This window comes from Rhinolophus hipposideros (assembly GCF_964194185.1).
Source record: "Rhinolophus hipposideros genome assembly, chromosome: 14".
Classification (NCBI taxonomy): domain Eukaryota; kingdom Metazoa; phylum Chordata; class Mammalia; order Chiroptera; family Rhinolophidae; genus Rhinolophus; species Rhinolophus hipposideros.
Genome location: NC_138060.1, coordinates 63,282,645 through 63,307,247, shown reverse-complemented (window position 1 = coordinate 63,307,247; position 24,603 = coordinate 63,282,645). Strand labels below are relative to the sequence as shown.

The window sequence follows — 24,603 nt, the reverse complement described above, 5'->3', positions numbered from 1 at the left end:
GTTGTTTTCAACTGAGGGCAATTTGGCCCCCCAGGACCTTCTGGCAATGTCTGGGGACACTCTGGGCTGTCACAACTGGGGGCAGACTGGCATCTAGTGGGTCAGGAATGTTGCTGAAGATACAGAGAACTGCTGCCCACACACAGCACAAGTATGTGGTCCCAAAGGCCAATAGAGCAGAGCTGAGAAAGCCTGGCCTTGACATTGCAGCCACAGGATGTGTCTAAGCGCTGCTCAGTGCCCGAGAGGACAGCCCAGAGGCATGTGATGGCACTGTGAGCCCTCAGACGGAGGGGCTTGTGTCATCATTTTCTGGGGAGCGTGCCTGTCACAGGAACTCAGAATTGGGAATTTCCACAGGAGGTATTATCAGAAATAAGAGAAGTGCCGTTTAATGAGCACTGTCTGTGGGCAGAATGCTGGGCTAAGAGACTGATTATATTGTCCCATTTGACTCTCCTGAAACCCTGAGAGGTAGATGTCAACCCAATTTTAGGCTCCGAGAGGCGACGTAATGTGCCGAAAGTCAGAAGTGAGAGAATTGGTGTGCAAACCTACGCCCTCTGGACTCCAAAATGCCTGCTTTTGCCATCAAACCATGCGCTGACTGGTCCTCAAATCCCCCGAAAGCTGTGATGACCTGGGTGAAGCAGAGACACACTTATAAAAACCTGATGCTTCCGTCCCGTACTCTGTGTTCCTTTCTTTGGCTATCATCCCTTTTGCTTTGTTACGTTTTCTTTCCTTTCCCTAGCTTTCTTTGTTCCTATCATAGGTAGACTTTTTTGTTGTTGTGTTCATTTCTCAAATCGATTTTAGACAGGATTCTTGCAGAGTACTTGACAGAAACTGAGATCCAGCTGGCTGAAGGAGAGCGATTTGTTGTCTCAGAGAATTGAAACACTCAGAATAACAGCGTCAGGTCTGGCTGAATCAGGGGGCTCCCACAAACAGACAAAACCCTTTAGACACTTTTCTCCTCTGTCAAATGGTCATGCGGATGTTTCTGAGTTACACTGATGACTCTTAGGTTGTGTGTGTGTGTGTGTCTCAGTCATTCGATGTTTCTTTGTTTCTTTTAAATATATAAAATCATGGACTATTGAAGGTGAAAAAGTTATCTTGGGGATGAATAGTCAGAACGCAGGGAATTTTTAGGGCCTGCTGTATGGCCTATTCTGTATGATACAGTAAGGGTAGATACATGACATAATGCACTTGTCCAAACCCATGGCATGTACAACGCAGGAATAAACAGTAACGTAAACTATAGCCTTTAGTTAATAATAACGTAGCAATGTTGGTTCATGAATTGGAACAAATGGAACAAAGATCATTGGAGATATCTGCTTACTTTTCTGTAAAACTTAAACTCCCCTAAAAAAAAAAAAGGGCTGTTGAAAAAGAATGATTTCCTTTCCCATGCTGGAATCCACTCCTGAACATTTTAGTCAAGCTGTTATGAAATCATAAGGTTTCAGAGATAAGAGGTTCTTAACACCAAGGTTGCGGGTTTGATTCCCCCAGAGATAAGAGGTTCTTAAATTTTATCTTATCCAAACCCTTTACTTTATAGATAGGGAAACCAAAGCCAAAGAGAGGGGAAGTGACTTGCCCAAGATCACACAGCTATTTCATTTTTAAAGCCAGGATATGAACTTTTTATTCAAGATAAGGCTTTTCCTTCCAGGCAGTGCTCTTGGCACTCCCACACACTGCACTGAATATTTGTTTTCTACCTTCCAAAGAATGTTTAGTTTCTTAAATTTTTCTTAAAAATCCTTAATTTTTTTAAAAAATGGGATTGACTACCTCTGTTTTAGAATAAAGAGGCATGTTCCTTCTAAAGAGAACTCCCTAACTAGCCTTGCTTCTCTTTTCCTGAGGCCAACACTCCTTCCAAAAGACAGAGCTGACATTCTGCCCCTTGCAGATGTGGGCGGGTTATCTATATGACCTGGAGTGACATCCATGGCTAATGAAAAATTCCAGCCCCGTGACTGACTTGGCCAAAATGCAGAAGTGTCTCGTGGGTAAGGCCCAGGTGCTGGCATTTTAAGATGCTAGGAGGCTGATAATCAGGCCAGTGGGAACTTACAGAATGTGTCACACCCATTTTATTCTTTGTCCAAAAATGAAGCTAGCAAAACAAATGCCTAAGAGGTGAGATTTCAGGATCCCCATACAGACCGACTCATTTACTCAAAATAAGTTTATTGCCAAGTATAAATGGCCCCTGTCCTTAAGGAGATTACACTTAAAATCAGGTTCCTAATTGGGATATTTCCTTCTCTGGGCCTCAGTTTTCTGATAGCTAACTGAGAATGGTCTTCCAGGATGGGTCCAGCTCTGAAGCCATGGAATTTTATCTGTTTTGCACAGCCGTCATACAGCAAAATTAGTAGTAAAATAATAAGAAAATGAGGAGTTTTGAGTATTTATTGACTTTATTTTTAATAAAACATCTTTACAAGTTAAGTAAAGAAGGAAGCTAGAATAATTCCTACAACATATTCCTATTTTTGTATATATGCAAAAATTCCCCACTCCATATATGTGCATGTGTTTATTTGATCAAAAAAGAGTAAACTATTAAAACGGGTTACTTCAGAGATGAATATTGGGGGTGCCAAGAGATGGACGACCTTTTTCTTATCACACCTCTGTCCTGTTTGAATTTCTACAACCATCATATTGCGTGCTTTTATGATAAAAAAATAAATTTTAAATTTTTTAACTTGGGAAACTGGAATCTGGGGGTGAGAAGTCACTTTCCATTAACTAATGATTTTAGAGGTGAAGGCAATTACAGTGAGTGTAAAGGTTGAGGAATATTCATTTCTCACTTCGCACTTAGCTCATTTATTTGTTTACTCATAAATGGTCGAAGTGCTTTCAAAGTCCAGGTCCCAGATTCCATCATCCTCTAAAGCGATACAATAGTCTCCTCACCTATCACTGTCTCTGCTCATTCCCTCTGTGTAAGTTTGCTAGAGCTGCCGTAACAAAGGACCACAAGTGGGTGGTTTAAAACCACAGACATTTATCATCTAAGGTTCTGGAGGCTAGAAGTCCAAGACCAAGGTGTCGGCAAGATTGATTTTTTTGAGACTGTGAGAGTCTGTTCTATGCCTCGTCCCAGCTCCTGGTGGTTTGCTGGCCGTTCCCTGCTGTTCCCTAGCTGGCACCTGCAATACCTCCATCTCTGCCTCTGATGCCACATGGCCTTCTCCCCTCGTGTCTGGGTCTCTTCTCCTCTCATAAGGACACCACTCAACTTGGACTAAGGACCCACCCTACTCCAGTATGACCGTAACTGATAGCAATTGCCCACTTTCCAAACAAGATCCTGGGGTTAGGACTCCATCTCTTTTGGGGAAACACAGTTCAAACCTCAAAGCCTCCTAGCCTATTGCATGGAGCTGCCAGAGCGAACTTTTAAAAATATAAATTGGTTCACTCCCCTGGCTTCCTGTCACAGCATGAATAAAATCAATCTAGGGCCACCAGGCCCTCCTTGATTCGGTGCCTGCCTCTTTCTCCGTCCACATCCTGTCCCCGCCGTGGGTATTAATCTGAGCCAGCCACACTGACTGTACTTCTGTTTCTAGAGTGTCCCGTGCTCCTTCCCCCTCAGGGTCTTTGCTGTTCCTTCAGTCTGGAAGGTGCTTCCACCAGATGTGCACCTGACACTCTTTGTCACTTCTTCCCAAACCAGGACCACTCCCTGCCAGAGGCCTACTCTGCCCCGCACTAGAGCAGAGGCCACTGCTGTGTCCTATTGTTTGGTTCTCTTTATAAAGTTCAGTACTACCATATATATATAGGTATATATTACATGTCTCCTCACTAGAATGTAAGCTCCATGAGGGCAGAGACTTTTTTTTTTAAATCTGAAAACCTTGCAGATGTTTAACTTTTCAATTAAATGAAACTTTTGAACAGGCAACTCATTTACATGGTTGCGAGTCAAAAGGATATAAAAAGCTATCTAGAGGAGTCTCATTCCCATTCCTGCCTCCAGCTATACAGGTTCCTCGACCTCCATAGGCAAACATTTTTATTAGTCTTCCAGTGCACGCATTTGCATATATTTACATATCTATTCTTATGTTCCCAACTTACACCAAAAATATCATTATACACATAGTCTGCACTTTCCATATATGTTTCTTGAAAGTATTTCCCGGACTTCATTACAAATCGGTTTACAGATGAGAGACCATCCTCGTTGACACACTATATTCGATTGAATCAGCTCCCTGTGGCTTTCCATCCCTGGCTATGTAGGGCAGGGAGCTTTATGCTGAACGCCGCCCCCTGCCCCGCCCCCGTCTCGAACTCCTTCTGCACAGCGTAGGCCGTCAATAAACAACTGTAGAAAGAACGAATGATGAGTTCACTGACACCTTTAGGAGCGCAGGAGGGCGTGGGAGACAAAGGCACCCGAGGCCGGCCCGCGGTGCGCGGTGCGCGGTGCGCGGTGCGCGGGGCCGCGCGGAGGCCCCACCAGGGGGCGCTGCAGGCGGCGGGCGCGCCTGGCCCGGGCCGGCCTCGCCGCTCCTGCCGTGGGCGCCGCCGGCGGCGCGCGCACGGGCGTGGGGGGAGGGCGAGTCATATGACCCGCTCGGCTTCCTGGCTCCGGCCGCCGCCGCCCGCCCGCGTCCGCCAGTGTCGCGCCGGGGCCCCGAGCAGCCGTTGGGGGTCCGGGCCGAGGCCCGCTCGTGAGGAAGCCGCCGCCGCCGCCGCCGCGCGCCGCCCGGCCCCGCCGCCATCATGCTGGCGCTCATCTCCCGCCTGCTGGACTGGTTCCGCTCGCTCTTCTGGAAGGAGGAGATGGAGCTGACGCTCGTGGGGCTGCAGTACTCGGGCAAGACCACCTTCGTCAATGTCATCGCGGTGAGGACCGCCCGCGGCCCCGGCGCTTTGGGCCGAGCGGCGGGCGGGGCCGGGGGGCTGCGCGGGCCTCGCGACGGCAGGGTTCGGAGTTTCCCGCGTGGCGGGGGCCGAGGCGTGGCGCCGGCCGGGGGCTCACGAGGGCGCCCTGGGGCTCGGCGCGCGGGGGCGGCGCTGGGGGCGGGGGCGGGACTCGGCGGGACCCCCTGCCCGGCCCGGCGGGTCGCTGTCGTCCGAGGCGGGGGACGGCCGCGCGTTCGTGGGGGGCTCCGGGCGGGGCGGGGCGCGCGCGGGCGGGGTGGCGGGGCCGTGGCTGGTGGGTCCGCGGGTCTGTGCCAGGCAGGGGAGCAGAGCGCGCACCGCGGTGCCGTCCGTGTCCACTGGGAGCCGGGAGCGCGCGGGGCCGGGCCGCGTGGGGCGGTCCCCACCCTCCCCCGGAGCCGCCCGCCCGCCCGCCCGCCGGTCCGACCGGTCTGCCCACCGCCCGGGCCCAGCGCCGCCCCGTGTGCGAGCACGTGCGTGGCTGTGCCTGAGTCCTCGCACTGGTGGGGCAACACGCGTGATAAGACTCGCGGGGCAGGACGTGCAGCAGAAACGTAAATGTGAAGAGTGTGGCACGTGCGTGTAAGGGAAGCGTGTCTACTTGTTTGGCTCTGTTCGTAGGACGGTTTTATTGGGCTCGACGTGACTTCCTTTCCACAGGTACAGTGGAGTGGGATGTGCATCTGATGCTAAAATTAAGGAAAAGGTTTGGACTAAGTGTCCATATCAGAGTTTTTACGTGATACGGAAAAGATGGGCCCGAGTGCAGACGAGCTCAGTGAACTCTACTCCTCGGAAATAAGGATTGGAGTCTCCGTGTAAGGCCTGTCCTTTCCGCGGACGGCGTTACTTTGTAGCGTAGCAGGCGCTTGGCTACACTCAGCTGTGTTCGCTGCGGAGAATCGGTTACGCCTGGGAAACGCGGCGGGGGGTCCCCGAGGAACTCGGAGCGGCGGGCCCTGCCGCGGAGCAGCCGCGTGTCCTCTCGGCCTTCCTCTCTTGCTTGTCAAGTGGAGATAATAGCGTGTTTCTTACGGGCTTGCTCTGAGGAGTACAGGAAACGACAGGTGTGACGCGACTGGTGGCGCGGCGCCCGCCCGCGAGGGGCTGGGTGGCTGGTCGCTGTTGCTGTTGCCGTGGGTGTAACTCCTTCAGTGCAGCGCTGGTCTGAGAAACACTGCGGAGGGGATTCGCCGGGTCGTTTCTTCTGTAAATCTCTGTACGCGTCCACATGTGGCCTCCTGAACTGGACCTGTGGGTCGCAGCAAGCAACACGCCGCACACCCCCTTTTTTCTCATTTGCATTAGATTACTTTTAACAACAAAACCTCTGGAAAGCCATTGAATTTAAAGTGAAACAGGGGTTACACTGTTATTTTAACGTGAGACTTTTTTCTTTTTTTTTTTTTTAATTTTAATGACGGTGAGTAGCTACCTTTAAGAAAAAAATCTGGACTGTAGTTGCCTATTTGTTGACTAGGATGCTGGAAAAAAGAGACCAGTAAATTTCATACTTTTTAAAATTCAGAGTCGAACCTAATCTGTGATTCTCATAGACTATATTGAGGATGAGGAAAAGGTTAGTAATTAAAGGTTAGTAATTAAAGGTGATTTTTTACAGATTTTTAGATAGAAACGGTGTGTCCAAAACAGTAAAGTTAGCATTATCTTTTTAAAAAATCAATAGTGCAACTCTTTGTATTTTGTATAAAATGTTTGTTTTATAGATTAAATACAGTTGTGTTGAGCACTATGTGTCACTTTTATTAAAACTCAGCAAGTAACTTCCCAGGTATGAAAGTTTCAGGTGAAGCCAATTTTCTTTTGGGAAAAATCAACTCTTGTAAACATCAAATTGTGACTCTATCTTCTGCTTTAAAAGTTAAAAAAATAATAACATGTTATTTAATTTACTCAAATGGTTTGTGAAGCTGACATGTAACATTTGGTCCTTTCTGCAATTAAGCAGTTTACTTAAAGAGAGTTTCAGTTCTAAAATTCATGTTCTTATGGTTTTAAAACTGAAATGATGCTTCGTGTGGAAGCATGATACTTTATGTAGAAGCAGTATATAGATACAAATATAGATACAGTGTTCTTTTTGTTTTTGGACACTAAAAAAGAAACACCTCTAGTCTTTAACATTCTGATTCCTGTTAGGGAATGAAATTAGTGCCTGTTGCCATATTCTGGCAGTTAATTGCGTAATAAATCATGTGCCCTATATGTGTAATGTATGTTTGAGCAATGTTTATTTTTAACTCAGACTCTTAGATGGGTTATAGGATAGTTACTAAGAAATGTTTACTAGGATCTACCAAAATGTCAGAGGATACATTTTATAAACATTGTGTATTTTTGAAATGGGTAGTGGTATAAAAACTTGTCCACGTTTTTTGTGAAGTGATGATACCACAAAGATTAATCCAGTAATAAGTTTCTTACTCCTGAGAATTGGAAAAATAAGATATTTGGGGAGATTGTAGAAATCTGAACCTAGAGTTATTATTATTATTAACTTTTATTGGGGAACAGTGTGTTTTTCCAGGACCCATCAGCTCCAAGTCAAATCGTTGTTTTGTTTTTTCAATCTAGTTGTGGAGGGCACGGCCCACTGGCCTATGTGGGAATCTAACCCGCAACCTGGGTGTTATGAGCACTGTGCTCTAACCAACTGAGCCAACCCACCACCCTAGTATTATTTTTTAAGAATTTGTAGAAACCTTAATTTTGCCATCATTTTATAGATGTAGCTAGGATATCCAGAAGGGTTCAATGAAATTCCTAAGGCCACAAAGCTACACATTTTCAACTTTCCCAGTCTGCCTCTATAGATCCAGTGGAGGTTAGAACCATACAGCTGTGCATTAGGAGATTTTAATCCTTTAAAATCTTTTTTTTTTTTTTTTTGAAAAGTGGGGGTTTTTTTGTTTGTTTTTTTAAAGATTTTATTGGGGAAGGGGGAACAGGACTTTATTGGGGAACAGTGTGTACTTCCAGGAATTTTTTCCAAGTCAAGTTGTTGTCCTTTCAGTCTTAGTTGTGGAGGGCGCAGCTCAGCTCCAGGTCCAATTGCCGTTTTCTAGTTGCGGGGGGCACAGCCCACCATCCCTTGTGGGAATGGAACTGGCAACCTTGTGGTTGAGAGGACGCGCTCCAACCAATGGAGCCATCCGGGAGCTCAGCGGCAGCTCAGCTTAAGATGCTGCCGTGTTCAATCTTAGTTGCAGGGGGCGGATCCCACCATCCCTAGTGGGACTCGAGGAATTGAACTGGCAACCTTGTGGTTGAGAGCTCACTGGCCCATGTGGGAATCGAACTGGCAGCCTTCGGAGTTAGGAGCATGGAGCTCTAACCGCCTGAGCCACCGGGTTGGCCTCTAAAAATCTTTTTATATATAAATATGTTCTCTCCTCTTAAGACTGTGGATAGCATTTTAAATCCAAGCATTTTAAGCAGGTGAGAAACATTTGAGGAAAGAAAAATTTATATATATATATATATATATATATATATACATACACATATATATATATACACACACACACATATATATACAAAAAATGTATACACATTTTAAGAAAGGAAAAAAACTATTAAAATTGCAATAATCAATATATACTGATAACAAGAGATGAATACGTGTCATGTGTATACATTTTTTTGGCACCCACCACCACCCGGTATATATAATTTGAGGATAGAAATTAGAGGAAGGGCTGATAATCTACAAAGAATAGAAGTCATACAATATTACAATGTTATGTTGAGACATTTAAAGAACTGGCTAATGGGCATTGTTGGGTTATGGAACTACACTTAATATTGTTAAAAAGAAACATAGTTCTGTGTTTGATCAGAGTACTTATTTATTTGGGGGAGGAAATGGCAAAAACAGTTTTGAAAGAAAATTTGCTGTGACCTAAGTCTAAAGTTTAACAGACCTGGAACTTGACTGTAGGCGCGTCTTCCAGTGAGGAATTCTTCAAATACGGACGAGCTGTGGAACATGAGTCATCCTGCCTGAGGCCATCTCTTCAAAGCCCCTCCTCCCCAATCCCATCCCGCTCCCATGTTTTTCCCATGCAGACCTAGAATCTCAAAAGCCCAATGTTCTAGTTAAGAAGCTGTTAGAGTGCAGTAATGCATTTTAAATAACTGACCCAGGATATTTCACAACCTAAAGCACTTTTTTAAGTTTCTCAGAGATAAAGTGGATGGTCACTGAACACAGATACAAAAGGCGTTTTGCACCTATAAAAAAATAGTTAAATGTTATTTTTAGAAGATTTTCTTTTCTGATTACTAAAATAATACAGTCATTAGTAGAAATTTTAAAAGAATAGTATAAAGTAGAAGAAGCTCCTTATCTCCACCATTCAAGGTTAACTACTGTCAGCGTCTCAAAAGTTATTCCTTTCTTTAAATGTATATATACAAACACCTTTTTAAAAAGTTTTCAGATGGATGATACTATTTATTATATTTGCATCGTGATTTGTTTTCTTTTAGTTATGGTGTGCATTTTTCTACATCTAAAACCATTTTTTCTCATTTCTTAAGGCACTGTTTATTTTTTTCCAGTTTTATTGAGAAATAATTGATATACAGCACTGTATAAGTTGAAGGCGTGCAGCATGATGGTTTGATTCATATACGTTGTGAAATGATGACCACAATAGGTTCAAATAACACCCATCTTCTCATATAGATACAATAAAAAGAAAAAAAAAATTCTCCTTAGAGAATGCAAACTCTTAGGATTTACTCTCAACAACTTTACTAGTATTTATTTATCTTAAAAGTGCAAGTTTAGGGGGATCAAATATATGGTGATGGAAGGAGAACTGACTCTGGGTGGTGAACACACAATGGGATTTATAGATGATGTAATACAGAATTGTACACCTGAAATTTATGTAAATTTTCTAACAATTGTCACCCCAATAAATTTAATAAAAAAAAAAAGTGCAAGTTTTTACCTTTTGGCCACTTTCCTCCAGTTCCCCTCCCACACCCTCTGCCTCTGGTAACCACAAGTCTGATCTCTTTTTCTGAGTTTGGGGGTTTTTGTTTGTTTTGTTTTGTTTTTGAGATTCCACTTGTGAGATCATAACAGGATTTGTCTTTCTCCGTCTAATGTATTTCACTTAGCACAGTGCCTTCGACGCCGTCACGCATGGATTTGTAGCTGAGTAAATATTCCCTTGTGTGTATATACCACAGCTTCTTTATTCACTCATCCATCACTGGACACTTAGGCTGTTTCCGTGTCTTGACTGTGTCTATTCAGGTCTTTTACCAGTTTTTTTAATTGTCGTATTTGCTATTGGGTGTTTTGCTATTGAGTTGTATGCATTCTTTTTATATTTTGGATATTAACCTCTTATCAGATAAATGGTTTGCAAATTTTTTTATTATTATTCCATAGGTTATCTTTTCACTTTGTTGATAGTTTCTTTGGCTATGCAGAAGCTTTTTAGTTTGATCTAGTTACACTTGTTCATTTTTTATTTTGTTGCTTGTGTTTTAGGTATATCCAAAAAGTTATCAAGACCCACGTCAAGGAGCTTTATTTATTTCTACATTTTCTTATAGTAGTTTCATGGTTTCAGGTCTTACATTTAACTCTTTAATCCATATTAAGTTACTTTTTGTGAATGGTATAAGGTATGGGTCCAATTTCATTCTTTTACATGTGAATAGCCAGTTTTTTTCAGTATCATTTATCGAAGAGGCTGTCTTTTCTCTGTTGAGTGTTCTTGGCTCCCTTGTCAAATATTAGTTGACCATGTATGCTTGGGTTTAGTTCTGGTCTCTTGATTCTGTTTCATTGGTCTATTTGTCTGTTTTTATGTCAGTCTCATACTGTTTTGATGCCTATAGCTTTACAGTATAGCTTCAAATCAGGAAGTGTGATGCTTCCTCCTTTGTTCTTTCTCAGAATTTCTTTGGTTATTTGGGTCTTTTGTGGTTCTGTATAAATTTAGGAGTGTAAAACCATTTTAATGCCTTCTTAAGTTACTCTGTTCTGGCATATCTTGTGTATGTGTCACAATATATTTGATCATTTCCTCATTATTGGACATTGAGTGGTGTCCAGGGTTTGCTGTTCGGCATCAGTTTGAGCTGTGTTTATGAGGATGGGTTCCAGAGTTGGTATCACTGGGTCAAAGGATGTGAATGTGTTTCATATCAGATGGCCAGATTACGCCCAAAAAGTATGCGTTCCCACTAAGAACGTCTTCTGAACAGATTTCATATACGAAGTTGGACTTCCTTTACGTATTTCATTCTTTGGTATTTTTAGGGCAAAACATACTTGGTGTTGTTGATAAGGTAAAAGTACAGCAGCAGTATTTTTAAACTGTCCTATTAGATAGTTGCTCTTTGTTTAATGTTTTAATTAATGCTGTATTTATGTTTCAGCAACTGCTAAGACTGCGACTATAATTCCTTTTCCAGTTTTTTTTTAATTGAACTTTGCAGGCAAGCCATATAAAAACAACTCATTTCTAATTCTAATTCATTTTAAACTCATTGGTGGATTGCTTTAGGAGTTTATATTCCAAAACTCTGGCATATTTCCATGTGATCCTTACCATGTGGGGTGCTTTTTTAGGCACAAGGCGGAGGGCTTGTCAAAAAATATTTTTTTCTAAACCAGAGTCTAAGAAAGTCTGCCAAATAGACTTTTTGAGGATATAGTATATGAATTTTTAAAAAGTTTATAATTTGCTATCATTTATAATTATAAAAGTTAATTTGTGTCCTTTGAACTCATATATGAGAAAAACTAAGGAAAAAATACCTATTTGCTGAATAGGTCAAAATGAAATAATTTAAGGCATTTAGTTTTTCTAAGATGTGACAAACCAAAATTGAAATATCTGATGGAGTGACTTGAGTTAATTTTTTCCTTCAAAGTCAAAACTGCAGTCCTTACATTCTATTGTGCTACTTTTTTTAAGGTTACACTTTTCTTAAATTAGATAATGGATCTTGTATTTGGATCTAATTTCATAGTTTGCCCAGTTTTATACACTAGAATAACATTTATTTCATTTCCTGAAAGGAACTTTTTATTTTATTTTAAAAGTCTACAGCTTTAGGGTTCATTTAAAAATCATCTCTAAGAATTCTGTTGGTTTTTTTTTTAATTCTATTACTGACAAAATAATTTTAGATTTCAGGTATCCAAATAGTGACATTTCTGTGTTGAAATTGATGCCTTTCCTCCTAAACTGGATTAGAAAAGTAATCATTTGTTTAAAAAAAAATGATGATGATGATTGACAAAATGATACTAAAAATGTCTTTTGTGCCTATTGACTTGATAATTCCTTGAGCATTACTATAAGTATTACTATGAGAATATATTTTGAGCCTACATTGTTGTCATGTGAATGTGGTGTAAGGTTCAGTTTATTTGAAGTATTTTGAAATCAAGTGGCTACGTGAGTTAGAATGGCATAGAAGTTTAGAGCTGAGAGCCAGACTATTTAAGTTCAAATCCTGACTCCACCACTTGTGTTATTTTTGTCAAGTTATTTAACCCCTCAATGTCTGTTTCTTTATCTGTAAAATGGGAATAATAGTTCTTTCTACCTCAGAGTTGTTACGAGTTAATACTTGTAAAACACTTTGCATTGTTCACGACGAGGCATCTCAGAAGTGCTTCGTGGAGGTAGCTGCTGGCTCGCTGTAATGTGGTCTCCCTGAAGGCAGGGATTTCTGTCTGCTTTGCTCGCAGATACGTTCCGGGTGCCTGAGACAGTGCCCGGCATGGGCTAGGTGCTCAGTGTCCAATGGACAAATATTAAGAAACCATCTCCTAGGACTCCCTATTCATATTCCAGAATGCAAAATGTAGCATAATGTCAGAATGAGAGTTCTGGAGTTCAGCTGATTTGGTTGAATATTGATTTGGCCATACAGCATTTGTGTTAGTGTCTGTTTTTCATTTTTTCCTCCTGTATAAAATGGAGATGTTCATACAGCTGACTGGTAGAGTAGTTGCAAGAATTAAATAATGAATGTATGCAAAGTTTAGCATGCAACTATAGAAAGCATTCAATAAATGGTGTATTAGGAGGAAGAGTTGGTGAAATTATTTGCTTTTATATTCAATTATTTTATTTCTCTTGGTTATACTTTTTCTAAAAGATTCTTTTTTTATTAGTTTCAGGTATACAAAACCACATAATGATTAGACATTTACACCCCTCACAAAGTGACAACCCCCCAAGTCTGCTCCCCTCTGACACCGTACGTAGCTGTCACAGTACCATTGACTGTATTCCCTGTGCTGTACATCCCGGGACCATATATGTAATTATAGTTGACATTCAATGTTATTTTATATTAGTTCCAGGTTCTTGATTATACTTTTAAGTATTAAGTATTAGTAGCTTTTGTTAAGGATGCAAGCCTTTTTCTTAATTCTTAGAAAATTTTTGAATGTGATAATTATCATATTGAATGTAATTGAAGGTAGAGGTGGGCTGGTGGGAAAAAAATGATTTAAACTCCAGGAAAGGCTAATAATTTTCAACGGATCTATTCGTATATTTCTTCCTTTTAGAAAATGAAATTAGATATGATATACTTCTCCTTGGTTGGTATATAATTACAGTATTTGTTGTGGAAACAGTTCTGAACAGAGTTGGAAACACAAGTTGTTGTTTTACGTGTTCCACCATTGACTAATTGCCAGACTATGGACAAGTCATTTAACTTCTTTGTTTTTCAGTTTTGATGTTTGTGAAGGTTGTGAGAACCTTGCTGGTTGAGAGTGAGTGCTTTTTTGTACCTGGAATTAGAACTCTTCAGCATAGATGAGAGATAAAGAAAAATAGAAAAATATAAGGACTCCAGTATAATATGCCAGTTATAAAATCCCAGCCTCTTGCCAGAAGAAAAACTGAGGTGATTTGCAGCTTTGAGGTAGGGTGGAAAAGTAGACTGACCCCAACAGGAAGAAAACCTGCCCTTGGCAGTGGTACCTGCCCTCTAGAATTTAGGTGGCCTGTAGAGTGTATTATAATTGTAAGTTTGGATAAGAGCATAATATTGTTGTTCATTTGCACGTGTTTGTTGTAATGTTTTAATGTACGTTTTAACGTGTAGACTTAAGATTACAGTGGGTTTAATGACTGTGTTTACAGTTGCAAATGTACAAGCCCCACCCAATAGGCAATCAATCTGCTGTAACTGTGTTAGTGCTTGTCTCCTAGAGGGAAGTGGGCTTCACAGACTGCATGCACGCGTGCTGGGCCAGAAGGAGCTGTTGGTGAAAGAGTTTCCTCCCAGGGTGGCTTAAGGTTTGATTTGGACGCTGCTCATCAGGCCTCTTTTCTTTTTTCCTTGAAAGCTCGTTTTGTCTGGAGAATGATTTAATGCCGATACAGAGATGTCATCATTTCTAAATAGTTCTTATCAGAGAAGCTAGGAAGTAGAATAAACCCCCTTTTCTCCCTCCAAAATCTAGCTGTTAAACTCCACTAACTTCTGGTTTCCTTATTTTGATCTTACTCATTCAATGCCTGAATTAAACAACCCATTTATTTCTTAAAAAGAATACACAGAATCCATATTTGTTGTTTAATAGAAAGTGAAAATATACAAACAGGAAAAAAAATCATCTTTAATACCATTAAGATTTAATCACTATTAATATTAAACTGTATGTCCTTCCAGTTTTTCCTCTATTCTTTTATATATGTGAATACTTTCATTGAGATATAATTGAAATATAACATTATATTAGTTTCCGGCGTACGACGTATGGTTCAGTATTTGTAGACGTTGCTAAATGATCACTTCAGTAAGTCTAGTTAACATCCTTCAGCACACAGTTAATTTTTTTCCTCGTTATGAGAACTTTTAAGATCTCAACAACTTTTGGAAATGCGATACAGTATTATTAACTATATTCACCATGCTGTACAGTACATCCCATAACTTATTTTGTAACTAGAAGTTTGTACTTTCTGACCCCTTCACCCCTTTTACCCACCCCTCACTTCTGGCACCCACCAATGGATTTCCTCTGTCTACAAGTTAGGGGTTTTTTGTTTCTTAGGGTTTTTTTTTAGATTCCACGTGTCAATCACTTTTGACCAAGAACTGCTAGACAAACAAAAGCTTTATTTAGAGGCCTTTTAAGGACTTGCAAATCCAGGAGACACAGATTTGGGTAGAAACTCCAGCTGTGTTCTGAAGAAGAAAGAAAGGGACAGAGTTTATAAAGACAGAAAAAGGGGGGTTTCCAAAGGGGTTACACAAGTAGCTTTGAAAGGGTTGTGATTGGTGCTGGCAAACAGATTTATAGTATGCCATACATCATTAATTGTGTCTATCGCTGGGTGGGAAACTTATTTTTAATAGAGAGCTCAGTGGTGCAGACCCCGTTCCAGGAGCGGTATCAGGATATAGCCATTTCAAAGGCTGACCAGCTCAGTTTCACATGGAGGCGTGTGTTAGCTCCGCTTCCTGGGGGCCTCCCTGCTCCTGTCAGGATGCTCTCTTGGTAACATCAGCCCCATTTTGCTGGTTTCTTCACACGCGCGTAAGTGAGAGCACAGAATATTTGTCTTTTTCTGTCTGACTGACGTCACTTAGCATACTGCCTAATATGGACTTTCTGGGTAACAGTGAGGATCGTGCCGTACGTACTGAGTGATCCCGTGCAGTCCACTGGATTTATCTGCTCTGGCGGCCACCAGGCAGCTCACCTGTCAGCAGAAGGTGGAACTCTTGATCTCTTCTTCCCTCAATCCTCTTTTCTAAAAATACTAGTCAAGCGGATGTTACAGGCTTTTAGTAACCCTTGTATGTATATTGTGGTGACAGGCATTATTTTTCCCTGTTGAGTGATCGAAATGTTCCCTAAAATACTCATTTTTGTGATTTTCTTCAGAGTTCCAGATGCTGGGCCAAACAGTTTGACCAGTTTTAACCTTTAAATTTTCCTATCCTAGCTATACTACGTGTCTTCCCAAGTCAAGATTCATCATATCACCTCCATCATGATTTTTACTGCGCTTACCACAATCAGAAATTACCTCGTTTATTGTCTTTGCCTTTTTATGAGTGTAAGTTCTATAGGGGCAAGGCTTTGTCTTTTTTCTTTTTTGTTTTAAATGCTGTATCCCAATAGAAAGAACAGTGCTTAGCACATAATAAGCTCTCGAATGAATAAATGAATGAGTGAATGAATGAATATAACAAAAATATATATCAATTCTCTGTATGCTTAAACTGTGCAAGGTGTTGTGATAGGAGATGATTCATAAATATACCAGTTATTTCCGGTAGAGTATGTCGCTCATAGGAGCCATGTATAGGATAAAAATATTAAGTGCCTTAATATCGGCACAAAATGCTATAGGACTGTCCTATCCCTACTTCACCCCACTAAGCCATGAGGGGAGTTTTAGAAATGAAGTTTTCTGACTTTTGGTGGGACCATGGTGGGAGTGACCTTTGAGCTGAGCTTTTAGAGCAGAGTGGTTTACTTCCATTCAATGAGTATTCCAAGCAGTTTCCTAGGCAGCATAGATATAATGAAGAACAAAACAGACATGGTTCCTTCCCTTATGTAGCTTCCAGTATCGTGAAGGAAAGAAAAGAGGTTCAAGAAGGAACAGTAGGAGAAGCAAAGACACAGTTGAGGGCAAGAAGTTTTGTTGGATTGAGTATAACCAACATATCCGATTATTTTGGCCCCCTTGTGAAGCAGATATTCGTTGGCTAATATAAAGTAAAGGAAGGTTAAGTGACACAGTTTTTAATACAGGTCTGAAATCCAACTCTCACCCTGAATGTTCTCTTTCATAAAAAAAAAGTATGATGAATCCATGTTTACAGACAAATCCTTTAGAATCTTGCTTTGCCGTTTGATAAGTACAGCTCTCCCAAGTGCTGTGCCTAAGGTTAGTTTGGAAATTGGACATGACCTTGTGTGGTATCCATATGTATTTTTAGCTTTCTTTGGCTCTTTGTTGCCAAGTGCTATAAGTCTACTTTAGTGGTGGTTTTAATACTTCCCGATGGTATCAGAAGTTATATGTAGGAACATATAAATTTTAGTGGATTTTTTGTTTTTTTGGGTTTTGGTTTCAGGCATTAGAGAAGGTTTTAATTTTCCCAGTGAAGATGAGCTAGGCGGTTGTGAAGAGAAGGCTGGAGGACGCAGGCCTTTGAGATGCACGTTAGAGTGTGGTAATGATGGAGAGTGAGGCACCCAAGATACCAGGGCATTTGCCATCGTCTCCAGTATGTGTTCCATCTCCTGCTGCTCCTTTTCCCAGACGGCTGTGTCTTACCCAGGGTGTAGGTGCCACACCTGGGCGGTCTCGTCCCAGCTGTTCTCCTAGGCAGCGTATTGCCCCTTGCTCTCTTTACACAGTATTTGGCTTACAGATTGTATTTATTTGTGCCAACTATTTGTCTATGAGTTCTACTTCTAGATTGCAGAGTTCGTCCCTATTATTATTTATGCTCCTCAGTGTAGCTCTGGACCTGGTTCAGGAGGTGCTCCGTGGTTTTTGACTGGGCGTGTTTCCCTGAAAATAAGACCTAGCTAGACCATCAGCTCTAATGCATCTTTTGGAGCAAACATTAATAGAAAACCCAGTCTTATTTTACTATAATATAAGACCTGGTATAATATAATATATCATAATTGTAATATAATATATAACATACTATATACTGGGTCTTATATTAATTTTTGCTCCAAAAGACACAGTAGAGCTGATGGTCCGGCCAGGTCTTATTTTCGGGGAAACACGGTAGAAAGCAGTGTAGGGTGATAGTTAAGTGTGTTGGGCCAGACAGGCCTAAAGTGGAATTCTAGATCTGCCAGAGCTCTGTGACCCCTCAGCACTTCAGTTGGTCTCCTTGTTGGGGATGTGGCAGTGAGAACAGCTGCCCCGTGGCTCACGGTGTGAGGTAGGGTAGCGGGCACACTGCCTGGCATACAGTGACCGCCCCACCATTGGGAATTACCATTGTAGGTCATGATATTTGGGAGTTAGGGCGCCAGCATGTGCTCCAGTTAAATGGAACCCTCCTCACCCCTCAAGTGAGGGCCGAGTAGGGATTTGATTTCAGAGGGGGAGGGAAGGTTCCTGAGTTTCAGGAGGGAGGTGTGTTGGGCACTAGGGACCAGTTTCTGATTCTTGATGAAGGTTTTCTGTCGCTGTGGAAAAGAAACTGAAGTAATAGACTGTCCTTTGCCATACTCCACTATAGATGTGTGCTAGGATGTTTAGGGCAACCTGCTGAAAATGTGCTGCTTTCCTTGGTGTGTCTTCCCGGAGGTAGATTTGTCTGTAGGTGCCGGTGTGGGCTTGGAGGGAGAGATTGTACTTGCTCTCGGCTGGTATTGTACTGCGTATGCCAGTGGGGTACTAGCCTCCTGTTTTCGCAGCCTCTCAGTTGACCATTAAGTAGGTCTTTTGTCATTGCTGTGGAGCCGCCTAATGGCCTAACATTAGCTTCAAGCTTCTGTGGAGATAACGACCCTGCTTACCTATCACCAAATAACCTTCACATGCCTGAAGCATTATTGTGCTTGAATACAAAGTCACGTTAGAGTTTCAAAGTTCACACTTGGGTTCAGATCCCAGTTTGGCAACTAGTTAGCTGTGTGACGTTGGGACCTTGACCTCAAGCTTCCTTTTCTGTAAAATAGGCCAGTAGAGTGAATGGTGTCGTGTACTGTCATGGTGATTGTTGTTACTAATGGTGTAAGTGAGCGAACGACATGTATCCCAGCTGGTAACGATGAGGTATTCTTGATGCAGGAATCACATATTACTGGAAAATGTTCTTGTCACTCCACACTCTCCCTGGACTCGTAATCCTCTGCCGGGCTCGCCACCCGGGCGGTAATAGTTGGGGTTGTAGACAGCTAGTGAATCAATAATGGTGCTAGCTTCTAGACGGCGCTGCCGTTTGGAACCTGAGCAGTGTACAGTGACTCAGTGTTTTATGACTGTCTATCATTTAAGAGCTGAGTTTCTGCGTGAAGCAACTGACGAGGCTAATGGAGTGTTTCGTGTTTCTTCAGGGACACCCAGAGCAAGCGAGCCCTAAAGTGAACAATAGCCATTGAAAGAGAATATATTCAGACCATGGCATTTTCTGCAGCCACACTACTCTACTGGGAGGCAAACCGATAAGCGTGGAAGCAGAGATGGCGCTACATGAATCAATAGCTAAAAGATCTATATACTTTAGTTTTAAATGTTTTTAGGGAATTAGTAACTTTAATATTTTAAAAAGTAACCAGTGTTACTAAACATTTCACAATGGGGGCAAAACAAAGCAATCCACCGTGATATTAGGGGAGGAGATAAAGTTGCAAATGAGACAGAAAAAATGTTACAAGTCTGCGATAAAGGGCTAATAAATTAAAACCTAGGTTTTACATAGCCTTACGAAAGGTGCCACATTTGCTTCCTCCAGAGTTTGACATCAAAATTGTGTTTATAAACATTTTCTTGCCTCCACAACTTCTTTCAAGGATTCTTACACTCATCTCTAAAAGATAAGGGAAGGAGGATTGCCTGATTTATGGCACTTCTGTGGACCGGGGTTTTAGTAGCTTCATTAATTTACAGATAGAAAAGAGAACTGATAAGTCACCATATGCTGTCGTGTGACGTGAGGTGCTGTAATCTGTGGTTACATTTAGAGGACTTTTCACTTCTACCATTTAAGAGTTCCGAGTAGCAGTAAGAGTCGTGGGTTTGATTCTAAACTAGGAGACAGTTCCTGGGTAACTTCTCAGTAATGTCTCTGACGTTTTCATTGCAGATCTAAATAGCCACGAATGGATGGTACAGTCTCAGTGACCAGTGACGTTCATTTCCCTGGAAGTGGAATGAGGCGGACTCAAAACATTGTCTAAGATGGTTTTTACCAGTTATATTTGTTCACAGCCCAGAAAAACTCTTCTATAACTTCCCTTAAAGAATTGGAGCTAAACAGGAAGCAAAAGTAGTCACTGGATGATATTGGACCTGGGAATTCTGAATGAGTCAGTTGAATTCCTATAGGGAGTCCTGTCTCAAAGAACTGCGGGCGGTGTGCGACGCCGAGCTCACAGGGCTCCCGTCGGCCTTCCTAGTCATACTCTTTCAGAGGTAGCAGTGGGCATGGCGTCGTCCTCCTTCGATTGGCTGCTGTTCTTTGCTTTGGGGACCATGCCTGGCAGTTTTTAAAGTCATGTTCTCCTGTTGGTGCATCAGGAACTAAGCCTCGTGGCTAAATTCCAACACAGATTATTCTTGTCTTTTGTTCTGCATTGGGTGAATGTTGGAGCAGGTTTCCAGAGTGCTTAAAACTGAATCAGGGGTACAACCAGAAGGGAAAAGACAGCCTGAGGGAGGCAGCTGTTATGTGTGGAGCTGTGATTTGTTATATGCTGACCATTTTAGGCCAGAATAAGTGGTTCCTGTGGTGCCAGGAAACACTAATGGGTTACCTCCAGTACCCTCCTGATGAGAAGGTTGCTTTGCCCTAACTCCCCTACCCTCCACCCACTGGCATTTGTTTGAACAAAACTGACAATCTAGACCATTTAGCAAATGACAGATGTCCCTTTGTCAAGGACTATTGTTCCCAAGTCACAAAAAGAATCTATTAGTTCATAAGGGTAGTACTTTGCTGTAGATTGGCTTAAATTTTCTAGCCAGTGATCCATCTCTTTTACTTCCTGTTACTGTCTAACTTCGATCATTATAGTACTCCTTTTAGGATAGTGTATCAACCTCTTGGACATTGTAAACTTTTTTTGGTATCGGTAGTGCTGGGCTCATAAAATGAGTTGAGAAATGTTCCTGTCTCTTCTGTTTTGGGGAAGAAATTATGTAGAATTGGTATTATTTCTATTTAAATGTTTATCAGAATTAATCAGTGAAACTATCTTGACCTGGAGATTTTTTTTTAAGATGACTTAAAATTACTAATTCCATTTCTTGTTTTTCCAGTCCTTTTTTTAATTGAGGTTTAATTGACAGGTAACATTATCTTAGTTTCAGCTGTACAACATAAAGATTCGATATTTGTATATGTTATAAAATCACCATATAAGTCTAGTTAACATCTGTCACCACATGTAGTTACAATTTTTTTTTCTTCTGATGAGAACTTTTAAGATCTACTCTTGGCAATTTTCAAGTATGCAATACAGTATTGTTAACTGTAGTCCCTCTGCTGTACCTTAGATCCCCGTGACTTAGAATAACTGAAAGGTGGTGCCTTTTCACCCCTTCACCTACTTCTCCATCCCTTTCCTCTGGCAACTGTCAATCTGTTCTTTGTATCTATGAGTTTAGTGTTTTGTTTTTAAATAGATTCTTCCTATAAATGACATCATTTGGTATTTGTCTTTCTCGGTCTGACTTACCTCACTTAGCATAATGCCCTCAAGGTCCATCCATGTTGTCCCAAATGGCCAGATGTCATTCTTTTCTGTGGCTGAATGGTATTCCATCGTGTGTGTGTACTCCTCACTACTTACCCGTCAGGCTGTTTCCCTGTCTTGGCTGTTGTGAATGATGCTGCAGTGAACGTAGGCATGCATGTGTATTTTTGATTCATGTTTTTGTTTTCTTTGGATAAATACCCAGAAGTAGAATTGCTGGGTCATATGGTAGTTCTGTTTGTAACTTCTTGAGGAGCCTCTGTACTGTTTCCCGTATGGCCACCAATTTACGTTCCCACCAACAGTGCATGAGGGCTGTCTTCTCTCTGGGTACCGGCCTGTCCACAGATGCTCACAGCTTCCGGGTTTGGATTTGTCTGGGGGCCATGGCAGAAGAAAGGGAGAAAAGACGGGGGTTTCTTCCCCTGTCTCTGTCCTGTTACCTACCCCCTGGTACATACATTCTCTCTCCCCCCACCCCCCGCAGTTGGGCTGAGAGATCAGGAGGATAGGGAAACAAACAAACTAGGAAATAGCCCCAAATGACTTGTGATTTGAGTTCTGATTTCCTTTTCTAATCTACCTGCTACCACTTATTTTCAGGGTCCTCAGGTAGCTGCTGCACATGCGTTCTGTCTGAGGTTTTCAGTTACTCCCAGTGGAAGGGGCAGGGTGGGTGTGCTCTCCTGATCTTAACCAGAGCCTTGTGTGATGATGGTGGTGGCACATATGGAAGGCTTTTCCTGTGCCTGAACCTACCACTGCTCAAAATGCCACATGGTTTAATTCCTTTAATTTTTAAACAACTCTGAGGTAGAGACTGCTATTACATCCATTTTACATTTGGGGAAAATGAGGCATTGCAAACTTAAGGAACATGCGAGAAGGACATACAGCTGGGCAAGTGGTAAGGCCAGAGTCATGACCTAGTGTGACTGTCTCCAGTCTCAGGCATTCGCCAGACTGACCGCTGCCTCTGTGTTACTGTGTTTGAACATCCATCACCTGAGACAATGAATGAGCCGTCTTATGGCAACTCCACAGCTGCTGGGTTTCGATAAACGAGATGCAGATGACTTAATCAGCTGTGTGATTTTACTTGTTTTGGATGGGCCGTATTAATTACACTCAAATTTTTCTTTTATTGTCTTTCTGATTCTGGCTTACTTTAGTAGACCTTGATAAAGACTAGGCTTTCTTTAAAGAGCATGAAACTCATTTTACTGTTTGTAGGTTAAAAATCTCTTACGTATGCTTCGGTCTTTCCGTAAGGGATTTTTTTCTTAAGACTAAAGGACTTCTATTACACACATAACATATTGATTTGTAGCTTTTGGGTGGTTTTAGGAATCCCCCTTTTTAAGTTCAGTAATAGAAACGTATTTAAGGATTTGGAAGAATGCTTTTTATGATTTTTTTTTTTTTGCAAGCTATATATGCACCTAGGGAAGGGCATACAGTGAAAAATAAGTCTCTCATTCTAGTTCCCTAAATACCCAGTTCTTCACAGAAAGAGGGAAAGAGACTTACATTAACAAAATCACTTTTTTATGAAAAAGTATTTATGTTCAAAAGAAAAGTAAAAAAATTAGTTGAAATGTTTAGAGACCAACCAATAGGTAGTATTACGGCCTGAAATTTGACTTGTACGCTGATTTCCCCCTCAGAACCAGCTGCGGCCTACGACCTATGTGCGATCAGTAGTCTTTTTATTGTAAACATCCAGGTGTTGATTAAAGAGTTATGGCAGGCAGACCCTTGGTGTTCATGGGAAATACATCCACTGAGTGACTCGACAAGTTAGCAAATGCTGTATTTGCTAGAGCTTTCCACCACTGATTTTTTGGGGGGTGGGGGGAACAGGAGGTCCATTTTTACATCTCTTACGGCCTCATCAGAATATCCGAGTGAAAATGCTACACTGTCATGTGGTCGCCAGCACATCGTTCCGTTCCGCAGACAAGCAGGACGACTTCTTCTTCAGCAGTTTGGATATGATTGATTTAGTAAAACCATTAATAGAGTGGCGTTGATGAGAGGTATAGTGAGCATAGGAAATAGTCATTAGAGGCGGCTTGAAATGAGTTGTTTTAGGAATGGAGGTTAGCGGGAGTGAGTTTTCAGGCTCCTAATTGAAATGGTGGGTTTGAGAACATGGGAATCCTCAAGAGTTGGCTTTGTCAAGGAGATTGCTGCAAAGTTACTGTTGGTGGTAGCAGGCAGTAAGAGTTAATTAGTTACAAATGAGTTCAATCTGAATGACAATCAGGCATTTAATTAGTAGTTAGAGAGTTCCCTGTGCCATTATGCCTTATAAAAAGTTCTAATCTAGACAATTTTCATTTGTTCTATTCAGTTTTCATAGCCTAAAGTCAAAGAAAACACAGTGAGTCTCACGCAGTTTTAATGTTGCCATCCAAAAAGAACTATTTTAAAATCCACATTGCTACTGCTTAGGGCGTTGTATGTCCTGGCAGCATAAATAAAACCTACCAACAATTAGTATGAAAAATATACTGTCTACCCCCGACCCCCAAGGCAAACCTGATTGCTTGCCAAATTACTGTAAATTTAACAACATCCAAAAAGGACAAAACAACAACCCTCGCAGTTTGAACACTAAAACCTGGAGACCTGTCTTCCTGGACCCTTAGCGATCAGGAGTGGTCCTTAGCCTGGAAGTCGGTCAGAAGCACCCTGGGGGCAGAGCGGCAATGCCGGAGAGCTGTGTGGAGACGTCCTGCGGGTGGGAGTGGGTCTTTGGGCCTCATAGATGAAAGGAATACAGTATGTATTAAAGGCCAGCTGTTTGAGAGCGAAACGCCTATGTACAGTAACTTTTGAGACTCAGGAAGGAAGAAAAGCAGAGGGAAAGGAGTATTCAACACTCAGGTGATGCAGGAGGTGAAGTAACTATAGGCACTTAGGAGAAGCAGCTTTAAGGAGAGAGGAGACAGAATCTGAAATTTGAAATTTTTGCATACTTCTTAATTCTGTATGGTTAGTACTGAAGAGAATCCCTTCCTCCCAAAACACACACACACAAACACACTGGAATTTTGAGAGATGTTATTCTTTGGTTAATAAGGTTTAACTGCCCAAATGAATCTTTTTAACATTTGCTTTTAAACTGATGTTCTGTGGGAAGGAATTAGTGTCTGTAGTTGGAAGTAAGTCCAGATTTGCACGTAAAACTGAGAACAAGTCATTTTCTTTTGGGAAAT

At 41.7% G+C, this 24,603-nt stretch overlaps 1 protein-coding gene across 1 annotated transcript in view; it reads left to right on the top strand.

Moving 5' to 3' along the window:
* Window positions 1–4,580: 4,580 nt before the first annotated feature.
* The window catches only part of ARL8B (ARF like GTPase 8B), a 39,478-nt gene continuing 19,455 nt past the window's right edge, over window positions 4,581–24,603 (top strand). Inside the window, exon 1 of the mRNA XM_081072307.1 lies at window positions 4,581–4,899. Within this exon, the coding sequence (XP_080928433.1) occupies window positions 4,777–4,899 (123 nt within the window). The 5' untranslated portion in view covers window positions 4,581–4,776. The remainder of the gene's footprint in view (window positions 4,900–24,603) is intronic.